Raw genomic sequence first — 12,998 nt, forward strand, 5'->3', positions numbered from 1 at the left:
GGGATCTTCCCACCCAGGGATTGACCCCGGGTCTCCCACATTGGAGGCAAATGCTTTAACCTCTGAGAGTAGCAAGCTTTAATCACTGCAACTCTAAACTGAGTGACTTGGAATCACTTCACAAATGCCTCTAAGTGAATGAAATAATGTACCATTAGAATCCTGAGATGACCCTCTATGTGCCCAAAAAAAAAAAAAAAAACCACCTGGTAACTTTCTAATTCCATAATTATGGAAAAGCAGAGAGACATCACTTTGCCGTCCAAGCTATTGTTTTCCAATTGTCATGTGCGGATGTGAGAGTTGGACCATAAAGAAACCTGAGAGCCAAAGAATTGATGCTTTCAATTTGTGGTGTTGGAGAAAACTTTTGAGAGGCACTTGGACAACAAGGAGATCAAGCCAGTCAATCCTAAAGGAAATCAGTTCAGTTCACTTCAGTCGCTCAGTTGTATCCAACTCTTTGCGACCCCATCAATCGCAGCATGCCAGGCCTCCCTGTCCATCACCATCCCCCGGAGTTCACTCAGACTCACGTTCATCGAGTCCGTGATGCCATCCAGCCATCTCATCCTCTGTCGTCCCCTTCTCCTCCTGCCCCCAATCCCTCCCAGCATCAGAGTCTTTTCCAGTGAGTCAACTCTTTGCATGAGGTGGCCAAAGTACTGGAGTTTCGGCTTTAGCATCATTCCTTCCAAAGAAATCCCAGAGCTGATCTCCTTCAGAATGGACTGGTTGGATCTCCTTGCAGTCCAAGGGACTCTCAGGAGTCTTCTCCAACACCAGAGTTCAAAAGCATCAATTCTTCGGCACTCAGCCTTCTTCACAGTCCAACTCTCACATCCATACATGACCACTGGAAAAACCATAGCCTTGACTAGATGGACCTTAGTCGGCAAAGTAATGTCTCTGCTTTTGAATATGCTATCTAGGTTGCTCATAACTTTTCTTCCAAGGAGTAAGCGTCTTTTAATTTCATGGCTGCAGTCACCATCTCCAGTGATTTTAGAGCCCCCCCGAAAATAAAGTCTGACACTGTTTCTACTGTTTCCCCATCTATTTCCCATGAAGTGATGGGACCGGATGCCATCATCTTCGTTTTCTGAATGTTGAGCTTTAAGCCAACTTTTTCGCTCTCCTCTTTCACTTTCATCACGAGGCTTTTTAGTTCCTCTTCACTTTCTGCTATAAGGGTGGTGTCATCTGCATATCTGACGATATTGATATTTCTTCCGGCAATCTTGATTCCAGCTTGTGCTTCATCCAGCCCAGTGTTTCTCATGATGTACTCTGCATAGAAGTTAAATAAGCAGGGTGACAATATACAGCCTTGATGTACTCCTTTTCCTATTTGGAACCAGTCTGTTGTTCCATATCCAGTTGTAACTGTTGCTTCTTGACCTGCATACAGATTTCTCAAGAGGCAGGTTAGGTGGTCTGGTATTCCCATCTCTTTCAGAATTTTCCACAGTTTATTGTGATCCACACAGTCCAAGGGCTTTGGCATAGTCAATAAAGCAGAAATAGATGCTTTTCTGGAACTCTCTTGCTTTTTCCATGATCCAGCGGATGTTGGCAATTTGATCTCTGGTTCCTCTGCCTTTTCTAAAACCAGCTTGAACATCAGGGAGTTCACAGCTCACATATTGCTGAAGCCTGGCTTGGAGAATTTTGAGCATTACTTTACTAGCATGTGAGATGAGTGCAATTGTGCGGTAGTTTGAGCATTCTTTGGCATTGCCTTTCTTTGGAATTGGAATGAAAACTGACTTTTACCAGTCCTGTGGCCGCTGCTTAGTTTTCCAAATGTGCTGGCATATTGAGTGCAACACTTTCACAGCATCATCTTTCAGGATTTGAAACTGCTCAACTGGAATTCCATCACCTCCACTAGCTTTGTTCGTAGTGTTGCTTTCTAAGGCCCACTTGACTTCACATTCCAGGATGTCTGGCTCTAGATTAGTGATCACATCATCATGATTATCTGGGTCGTGAAGATCTTTTTTGTACAGTTCTTCCATGTATTCTTGCCACCTCTTCTTAATATCTTCTGCTTCTGTTAGGTCCATACCATTTCTGTCCTTTATCGAGCCCATCTTTGCATGAAATGTTCCCTTGGTATCTCTCATTTTCGTAAAGAGATCTCTAGTCTTTCCCATTCTGTTGTTTTCCTCTATTTCTTTGCATTGATCGCTGAAGAAGGCTTTCTTATCTCTTCTTGATATTCTTTGTAACGCTGCATTCAGATGCTTTATCTTTCCTTTTCTCCTTTGCTTTTCGCCCGTCTTCTTTTCACAGCTATTTGTAAGGCCTCCCCAGACAGCCATTTTGCTTTTTTGCATTTCTTTTCCATGGGGATGGTCTTGATCCCTGTCCCCTGTACAGTGTCACAAACCTCATTCCATAGTTCATCAGGCACTCTATTTATCAGATCTAGGCCCTTAAATCTATTTCTCACTTTCACTGTATAATCCTAAGGGATTTGATTTAGGTCATACCTGAATGGTGTAGTGGTTTTCCCTACTTTCTTCAATTTAAGTCTGAATGTGGCAATAAGGAGTTCATGATCTGAGCCACAGTCAGCTCCTGGTCTTGTTTTGTCGACTGTATAGAGCTTCTCCATCTTTGGCTGCAAAGAATATAATCAGTCTGATTTTGGTGTTGACCATCTGGTGATGTCCATCTGTAGAGTCTCCTCTTGTGTTGTTGGAAGAGGGTGTTTGCTATGACCACTGCATTTTCTTGGCAAAACTCTATTAGTCTCTGCCCTGCTTCATTCTGCATTCCAAGGCCAAATTTGCCTATTACTCCAGGTGTTTCTTGACTTCCTACTTTTGCATTCCAGTCCCCTATAATGAAAAGGACATCTTTTTTGGGTGTTAGTTCTAAAAGGTCTTGTACGTCTTCATAGAATCATTCAACTTCAGCTTCTTTAGCGTTACTGGTTGGGGCATAGACTTGGATAACTGTGATATTGAATGGTTGCCTTGGAACCAAACAGAGATCATTCTGTCATTTTTGAGTCTGCATCCAAGTACTGCATTTCAGACTCTTTTGTTGACCATGATGGCTACTCCATTTCTTCTAAGGGATTCCTGCCCGCAGTAGTAGATATAATGGTCATCTGAGTTAAATTTACCCATTCCAGTCCATTTTAGTTTGCTGATTCCTAGAATGTCAGCATTCAGCCTTGCCATCTCTTGTTTGACCACTTCCAATTTGCCTTGATTCATGTACCTGACATTCCAGGTTCCTATGCAATATTGCTCTTTACAGCATCAGATCTTGCTTCTACCACCAGTCACATCCACAACTGGGTACTGTTTTTGCTTTGGCTCCATCTCTTCATTCTTTCTGGAGTTATTTCTCCACTGATATCCAGTAGCATATTGGGTACCTACTGACCTGGGGAGTTCCTCTTTTGGTATCCTATCATTTTGCCTTTTCATAGTGTTCATGGGGTTCTCAACGCAAGAATACTGAGGTGGCTTGCCATTCCCTTCTCCAGTGGACCACATTCTGAATATTTATCAGAAGAACTGATGCTGAATCTACAATACTTTGGCCACCTGAAGCAAAGAGCCAACTCATTGGAAAAGACCCTTATACTGGGGGAAATTGAGGGCAGGAGGAGAAGGGGGCAACAGAGGATGAGATGGTTGGATGGCATCACCGACTCAATGGACATGAGCTTGAGTAAACTCTGGGAGATCGTGGAGAACAGGGAAGCCTGGCGTGCTGCAGTCCACGGGGTTGCCAAGAGTCAGACACCACCGAGTGACTGAACAACAGCAGTTGAGAAACTACCACAATAGCATACAGTTAGCAACATTTATCAGCTTATCAAAGCTTCTGGGTTTTTTTAACTTAGTTTGACTACTTCTTGGACCTTTTCATATTTTCTTTCTTTTTATCTTCAGCATTAGCAGTTAGTGTTCTTCAGATCAGGCATCTTTTTCCCCAAAGAAATAAGAGAAATCACTTACCAAGAGTTAGTGTATATACCATGAAAGGAAGCAAACAATGAAGTCACTTTGAGATGCTGATGCTGTGTGTCCTTCACACCTTGACCAGTTAGGTGATGGCCTGCTGCTCAGAGGAACCTTGAAAAAACTCCTCAAATTCTTGTCCTTTAAAACTGCCATGGACCTGCAGGGTTTTTTTGGGTTTTGTTTTTTTTTTAACTTTTTGTTCCCATTGCTCTGGATGGACCAATGCTTCTGACTAAAACAATAGAGAGAGCCCCCAGCATCCTTCTCCTCCATATGCTGAAGTCCCAAATTGTCCAGCAGCTTACAGAGTGCTTGGAGTGCACTGGTTTTTGTCATTTCCCAGTTCCTGCCAGTAAGCATGTTGAAAGGGCTAAGATAGACACCTCCATGGTTTTTTACCAAAGTCAGCAAGAGAAAGAGGGCTATACAAACTTTCTCATATTTAGGTCCAGTTTAACCTTTCAATGCTTCATTTTGGGGGCACAAGACTGCACACAAACTCCTTACACGGTTGCTTTCTACCTGTACTGTTTCCTCTGTTTGCTCATGTAGTGTTGTACTGAAACCTTCCTTATGATACGCTAAGGGGGATCCTTAACCAGGGGTGATGTGTGCTCACCTCAACCCCTCTCTGTAGGGTCAAGAACACAGACCATCTGTACTTCCCTGCTGCCTGTTTGATCTGTTTCCATAAAAGATCTCACAACACTTAGTCCTTCCCCTGAATTCCTTGACTTCACACATTATTTTACATTTATTTCCACCATTTGACCCTGATTGTTTGCCTTCTTCAATACAATAAGTTTTGCTTCTGGCCAATATTGCCCACTCAGCAAGTGGCCTGAGTGTTCCCCCAGCTTCATGATTCCATCCTGCACCGATTTGGTTTCAGCTATCCGTCCCCTCTGTCCCAAGCTCTACACGCCCAAGTTCACGTCCACGGGCTCCCCTGAGGCTCTGCATGTGCCCATGCACCCTCTTGACCTATCTAAAATGGCTTGCCTTCAGACTCTTCTGTAGCACTGCTCCATCCTGGAAGTCCTCCCTGATCACTGCCCACCTGCAGCCCCAGAGCTGCAGTCCACCCAGAGCATCCTTCATAGGGTAGAATTAGTTGTGAACATGTGCGCGTGTGCTATGTCACTTTCACCGCCAGGCTCCTCTGTCCATGGGATTCTCTAGGCAAGAATACTGGAGTGGGTTGCTACGCGCTTCTCTATGCTATCTCTCCCTGACCCAGGGATCAGACCTGCGTCTCTTACGTTTCTGCATTGGCAGGCGGGTTCTTACCACTAGAGCCACATGGGAAGCCCGGTTGTAACATAAAATTTGACTCCCAAAAGAGCAGCATCCACTTGGTTTTTGCTTTCCTATCCTTGTCTTGATGCTCGAATACCTTGAAAGAGCACTCTTGACTTGTATTCATGACACTGAAAGTCTTCCGCCTGAAGGTGACATTTCTCGTGTGGTATCATCCTTCAGTCTGTGGTCTCACCTTAGTAAGGAATGTTCCCTTCCGTACTGAATGCTTCCTTCTCCCACCCCTTCCGTTTTCACTTCTTTATAAAACCCATCCTAATAAAGTAACTTTTTACAAAGCAGGAGATTTGGCAGGCACTAGATGTTTGGGACCTGCCAAGCCAAGACAGTTGAAGGTGGCTATAAAAGATTTTGCAAATACCATTTGCGCCAGAAATACAGCAGCAGCTTTTTTGGCTGAAAAACAAGTCTCAGCCAAGCTGAAGCTGATTACATTGGCCATGCAACAAAGGTAATTTATTCATTATACCCAAAATCTCCCATTAACTAAAATCAGGATTTCAACTGCTGATTGAAAGGAAGCTGCTGGATCAGAGCACAATTACCCTCTAGACCAAAAAGGTAGTGACTCTTATGAGTACTTTCTAATTGTTTTTCTTTCCTAAACCTAATTACTGTTGGCTGTGCAGATATCTAATAATTAACTTATTCATATAACATTAACCTATATTTTTTTTCTCATAACCACTCCCATTCTAATTCACATTCTGCATTTCTGGTGGTTTTATACATAAACCACTCCCATTCTAATTCACATTCTGCATTTCTGGTGGTTTTATATCTGTTTAAAGTCTTCCTAGATTTCTGTGTGGCTTTTATCAGAAATACTTTATAAAGCAAGGACTCAGCTGAATTATTTCCCTGAGAGGATGGGTGTTCATTTCTTGAGAAAACCAAGAACTCTGGAGGGTTCTTCCCATTTCTCTAGTATAGATGTGTCTCCTAAGCTTCAGATGGCATTTGCCTCTTCCCCAAGTCTCACTGATCACCACTCACCATCTTGGTCCACCCAAAACTGTGGACTTTCTGCCCTTACCCTCCGGTTGTCAGCAACTTAATGTGAATGCCAGGTTAAGAGAAATTCTTCCTATCTTTCTTCATAGGACCCTCCCCCTAGGGCTGAGTAGACACCTTCGGACTTTCCAAACTCATAATTAAACCCCCTGACAATTTTCTTTTCTGGCTCACTTGCAAAATAAATGCATCAAAGAAGATTAATTTTTGCTCTCTCCATGTCTGTATCCAGTGTGTGTGTAGTGATGGCAGTGGTATGGGAAGGAGGTCTGTGTGTCCTTTGAAATACATACTGCAATTGTAACTTCTCTTAGCTTGCCCATGACTAATTCAGAGCCCAAAGTTTACAAGGGATCCATGAGGGACTGAGAAGGGAGTGGGTGTGTTTGTGCAGATGAAACACGGATGAATTTCAAAGTCATCTTCCTACTAGCAAAGGCAGATTGAAGGAAACAGACCATTGAGAGCTGCTCACTCACTCACTGATTTTCCCCCTCACTCCATTCTCCTATCCTGTCCCCTAACTCCACTTACTTCCTTTAGAGAAACTAAGTGTGGTCTTTCTCAGACATGCTGACCCCTACACCTCTCAGAGCACTGGTTTCGATCTGCACAGACAGGATGCTGGTTTTCCAGTCTCTGTAACCTCAGCAGTCCTTCTGTTCTCTTCCCAGAAGGAAGCGCAGCATGGGACGCTGGTGGCGATGCTCTGAGTCACTGCTATTCATAGGCCCTTGATGGTCCTGCTCACTGTAGCCTCAGTGCTAGGAATCTCAGTTCTTCTTTGCCTTGGAATTTCAGGGGGTGAAGAAGCCTACTTTCTTTAGGAAATGTTTGAAGTGGGGAGTTTTCTGGTAGGCTGATAGACGAGTCTTGTCAGGTGCATGGGTATGGATGTGGAAACTTTCAGTGTCAAACACCGCCCATCTAGTTAGCCTGAAAGGAATCCTGGTCCATGTGGCCTCGAGAGGAGAGCTATCTGTTTGTGTTCTGAGTGTCTTTATCTTGTTATTAAAAGACACTCTCTGGGGATGTGTCTTGTGTGTCTGTCAGTGGCGTCTGACTTCCCTTTTGTTCTCAGGGAGGAAGATGAGTACTCAGAATTGCGATCAGAGCTCAGCCAGAGTCAACACGAGGCCAATGAGGACTCTCGCAGCGTGGATCAGGACCAGACCTCTGTGTCTGTCCCTGAAAACCAGTCCACCATGGTCACTGCAGACATGGGTAAGTCTGCCTGCCGTGGCCGCAATGCCAGGGCTCAGTTTCTGGATTATAATCAAAACTTTAGAAGCACGAGACAGCCTGGATTGAGATTTAGTGAGTCAAGCAGCTTGTTGAGTAGATGAAGGCAAGTGAAGGCTCATTCATTTCAGTTCTCTACATATTCCTTTGTTGGTCACAGTGGAACCAAAGAGCTGAATTCCCTTTCTGCCTTGATGTTTGTGATTCAAACGTGTCACCTTCTACGTGAAAAGTCAGGAAGTAGGGAACCAGGTAAAAAGGTGATTGCACTGTTCCAAGTTCAGTGAAACTGAGCTGTGATGGCAAGAATGGAAAGGATGGGCTGAGGAGCGACTCACTGCAGGGGAGGAGGCAATAGGTTCAGCAACTCTTGGGTAAACAGGATCCAAAATGACTCTTTAAAACATTCATCCTGAGTGACTCAGAATGATTGTATTCCTTACTAAGGCAGTTTGGTTGAGAAATGATTTGGGAAATAAATATATTTCATTTGAGGTTGTGAAGAAATGTCTGTGTGAAAATAGCTGGTAACACGCACGTTGGTATGGTGTGTTTTAAACTACAGGTTATGACCCTTCCAAGTAGGTCTTGAAATTACGTGAAAAATCAAAATGTTTTAAAAATGAAATCACGTAGGGGAAAAAAAACAGAATGATAGTGTTGTTTTTTCAAGACACGTACCTGTTGGATATGGATATGTCGTAAGTTGCCAAGGGAAGTGTTCTAACTATGGGTTGCAGTTGAAGTGTCGTAAAACCTCTGGCCAACTTGAAGATGCTCAACTAGATCTCTGGAGAGATTGGGGTAAAGAGCTCCCTATGGTCGAAAGGATGTGAAGTCCAAATGGGGAGACGCACTATATCTTAGGAAATGTTCACATATAAGGGGGTGATGGGAAAGGAACAAGGAGAAGGAAGAGTAAGTATAGTACAGTTTACATTAGAACTTAAGTTTCCGTTGGGGAGAGAGTGACTTTAATAAATATTAAACATTTATGCTTAATTATAAACCTATATAATAACCAGGGCTTCCCTATATAGACTTATAATATAACCAGGGCTTCCCCGGTAGCTCAGCTGATAAAGAACCCACCTGCAATGCAGGAGACCCCGGTTTGATTCCTGGGTCAGGAAGATCCTCTGGAAAAGGGATAGGCTATCCACTCTAGTATTCTTGGGCTTCTCTGGTGGCTCAGCTGCTATAGAATCCACCTGCAATGTGGGAGACCTGGGTTCAGTCCCTGGGTTGGGAAGATCCCCTAGAGAAGGGAAAGGCTACCCACTCCAGTATTCTGGCCTAGAGAATTCATGGACTACAGTTCATGGGTTCTCAGAGTCGGACACAACTGAGTGACTTTCACAACAACCTGCATAAACCTATATACATGCTATAACATCAAGCACCATGGCAGTGTGTCAAAGGAATTCAGTTTAAGATTTCCAGGAAAGCTTCCTCTCAGAAGTGACATGTGAGCTGAGATGTGGAGGGTAAGTAGGAATTGAGTGCATGAGAGAGGAAGTGGCATGCAGGAGAGAGGGGATGATGTAGTCAAGGCAATGAATGAGACCCTCTTTTATGAAGGGTGCAGAGGTGTGAGACAGAGGCTGGGAGAGGCAGGCCGGAGCCAGACGGCGCAAGATCTCATAGACCACGCTAGGGAGTCTGACCATTATTCAGAGATCCAGGAGAAACCGCTGAATGATTTTAACAGCTGTGGATGGGAGGGATGAGATGATCAGACGGCATTCTGAATCAATCAGTCTGTAGTGAAGAGAAAGAATTAGTGGATCAAGAGTGAATGGGGAAGGCCAGCCTGGAAACCATTGCCAAAGTCAAGGTGGGCAAAACTGTTGCCAGAATTAAAGGTGGTGGCCGTTGAGACATGGAAAAGCAGATGAGTACAGAAAATTGACAAGATCTTCCAAGGAATCCATCACAGGATGAAGAAGGAAGGAGGCATGCGTGGGTGTCCCATAAGTGTCTGGTTTGCCCAGTGGATGGGTGACAGGGCCAGTCAGCTATATGGGAGCAAAGGAAAAAGGACTCAGTGGTTTTGGTCTGAATTTAGTTTTGTTGGGGAGGGGCATGGGTGGGGTGGAGAGGAGGGTGTGTGTTTTGTTTGGGGAGAAGTTTCAGGTGTCTGGAGCTATCTGGGTGGAGATGTTGGGAAGGCAGTGGGTACATAAACCACAACAGGTCTGGCTGAGGAAAGCAGTCGGGAGACGTCCGGCTGTTTGCAGATAGTTACGGAAGCAGTGGAAGTCGATGTGGAGAGCATGAAGTGTAGAGAACTAGAGGCTAGGTGTAGGGGGCCACCGGCCGAGGAGAAGACGCAGGAGCACCTTGTGGCAGGGATGAACCTCTCGGCGTCTCTGTCTCAGCTCAAACGCGCCTTCCCAAAGCACCTCGCGAGCACCCGTCTGTGCACGTCCGGCGCCGCCTCTCACCACCTCGCTGGTCTCCTTACATCACACTGAAAGTTTAAATGATGTGTTTGTACTTCTTTGCTTGACTGACGCTCCCACTAAACCGCACTGAGCAAAAGCTTGTTTATTTTCTCTACTCATGGCTCTCCGGAGCCCACCACAGGGCCTGGCACAGAGTGCAGTGTGGGTTCAGAGATATGCGTTTGAATGAAGGGGTGGTGCAGTCAACCAGTCCATCAACCAGGCAGTCAGCCGGAGCCGTAAGAAGGAAATGTGGAGAGCTGTGCCCACCAGGCAGTGGGGGAGAAGACTCTCATAAGGAAGGAGGGTCCCCAGCATGGATGGCTGCTAAGGCCACATAAGATGGGTTTAGGTAGATCGATGTCCCTGAGTGCTGGGTACTGATACCAGCTTTAGCCAGATGGAAATGGGGTGAGGAGAGGGCTTGCCTTGCGGGCCTGGGGCCTTGGCTTCAGGCTAAAGCTGCTTCCCTTATACTGAACCCAGACTGCGGGCCTGCCGTCATAGCACACACATACCCTGGCGACCAGCCCACGTCCTCCAGGCTCCGTTACACCAGCGTCATAATCTTACCCTGGTGGCCTCGACCTTCTGGGCTCAGGTTTCCAGCCTCAGGCGGTCAGACACGTGCAGGCAGCTGAGAAGTTTCTGTCACTGCCCAGACGCATTCCTACACCCACCCCTCCATTCAGTTCTCTGAAACTATTTTTCATGAAATTAAGCAAGTGACCCACACTCCAACAAAATTTCTTAGTCAAACAAACTTGGGGAGTTGGAGGGCAAACCCCCTCCAGTGGATGGGGAGGGTAGTGGGGTACATCTTCACCGCGGGCATCCCAGGGCTCCCGTTGGGGGGAACCCCCTGTATCCGGGTGCCCGCTCGAGAGCCAGTGTCCACCCGTCTGCATCGGGAGCAGGCTTTGTTTTCCCAAATCACATATTTTTGCCCTTTCCCTCAGTAAAAATGCTAGTTTGTTACAACTGGTCGTAGTTTCATTCCCAACAAGCCTGGGCTCCTGCAGGGAAGGGACCCTTGTCTGCCTGGGGCCTGTGTGTGTTCTCTGCCCGCAGTAGGAGCCATCAGTCATTCACGTAGCCACTTGCTGAATGCATGCTAGGGATGGGTATGTGAGACCCAGAACCTGCCCTCAGACCGCTGTGCTCACAGGCTCACACCCTTCATCCCCAGAGTGACATCCCCACTTCCAACTCTGACCTGCAGGCCCGTGGAGCCTGGAGAGCCCCCACCTCAAGCCTTGCCCTTCCCGACTCTTCCTGCTTCCTTCCTGCTCTGGCCACACCGGCCTTCCCTGCTATCCCTCAGGCCTGACCAGCGTCTCTGAGCTCCGGGTCCCTGCATCCACTGATGCCCACTCGTCCTTTCTCTCACAGTCAGTCTGCTCTCCCCTCGTCACAGCCTCCCCCGGCGCCTCGTGGGGTCCTGGACTGTCCCTCACGTGCACGCTGCTTGGCCTCCGCTCCGCACGCATGTCCCTCCCTTCTCACCCCACTTCATCCCACTTCATCGCACTTAGCCCTCCATGATGCCACCTCCCATGTGTCCCTCCCATCTCCCCCACCTCATCCCTCTTCATTGCACTTAGCCCTCCGTGACGCCACCTCCCATGTGTCTTAACTTCCTTATGTGTATCACCAGTCAGTCCTTGTGCTGGAATGCCAGCTCCACGTGGGCAGGGACTTTGACTCTTCGACATAGCGGTGCCCACTCACAGGAGGCTTCCAGAGAGGTGAGTGACAGGGAGCAACTTGGAGCTTGCGGTTGTTTGCAGGATGCAAAGGGAACATGGAGTGTCTGCCCCTGGAGCACACTGGAAGATGGGCGGGGGCCACAGCCTCTGGTGGGAGTGCCAGAATGTGCCAGAAGTCACACCTAGGCTGACAGCTGAGGGATAAGTGGGAACAAGCGGGCACAGAGCGGGCAGGAGGAGAGTGCGGTGGGCACAGCCGCCCCCACCGGGACCCCGCGGAGGGCAGGCCTGGGGACAGCAGGAGGAGCAGCTCACGAAAGCCCAGCAGAGCACAGCCCCTGCACGTCCATCAGAACTGGGTGGCTGCCTCTTCTTACTCCCGTGCCATTTTCCAATTCAATTGCTTCAGCAGGGAAAAAAGCTTCCATTTATAAACACCTTTATAGGAAATCATTAAAACACATCCATTTCATTATGACTGCTGTATTTGCAAACCTCCATTAGCCACCCAGCTTGGCTAATTTTGAGCTGGATTTTATATACAGAGTTGGCTGCAGTATATTTGCAGATTTCCATTTAAGATAATAGGAGTAGTTCCTTCATCAGAAATCACTTGTCTTTTGTGTTCAAACCCACTTCGATAAGCTGGCTCCAGGGCATGGTCCTCAGAGCCTGGACAAGGAAACCCGCAATGCAGAAGGTGCTTTGACCTACCTAAGCAGTCCTATACAGGAGAAAGGTCCCGATGGTGTCACGTTGCATCTTCAAGTAAACTGCATTACCTCTGTTCAAACCTAGACACAAAATCATTTGTAAAATAAAGATAATTAAGTAGACAAAGATAAAGTAGGAGTTATGGCTTGGGATTTCTGTTTCCTCACCTTGGCAAAGAGTTCTCGTTAAAAGGGAGGCTGCAGATCATGGCTGACGTGGTTTGTTCACTTACTTTGTGTTGAGCATTAACAGGCATCCTCAAGTTCGGTCCTCAGTCTTAAAGGAGGCACTGTAGAGCTCCTCACCTGTGAAACTGAGATAACAGGAGTTCAGAGAGGGCAAGTCACTTGTCCAGGCTGCACAGCTAAGCACTTGTTTTTGTTCCTGACACCCATCTATCTATAGGTGGGTCTCCTTTCACAGGAAAACGTGCCTTTGGCTGGTGTGCTCTGCTTACCACCATGCTGTGAGGTCTCTAGAGCTGGCGGCAGAATTTAGGGAGCCACTGTCGGATCAGAGCTCCTGGCTTACTAACAAAGTGTCTGCTGTTCATTGAGACA

General features: G+C 46.6%; 1 protein-coding gene across 1 annotated transcript in view; it reads left to right on the plus strand.

Moving 5' to 3' along the window:
• Positions 1-12,998, plus strand: part of MCC (MCC regulator of WNT signaling pathway) — a 309,233-nt gene that overhangs the window by 207,202 nt on the left and 89,033 nt on the right. The window contains exon 4 of the mRNA XM_052646856.1: positions 7,408-7,550. Within this exon, the coding sequence (XP_052502816.1) occupies positions 7,408-7,550 (143 nt within the window). The remainder of the gene's footprint in view (positions 1-7,407; positions 7,551-12,998) is intronic.

This window comes from Budorcas taxicolor, chromosome 10, assembly GCF_023091745.1.
Source record: "Budorcas taxicolor isolate Tak-1 chromosome 10, Takin1.1, whole genome shotgun sequence".
NCBI lineage: Eukaryota > Metazoa > Chordata > Mammalia > Artiodactyla > Bovidae > Budorcas > Budorcas taxicolor.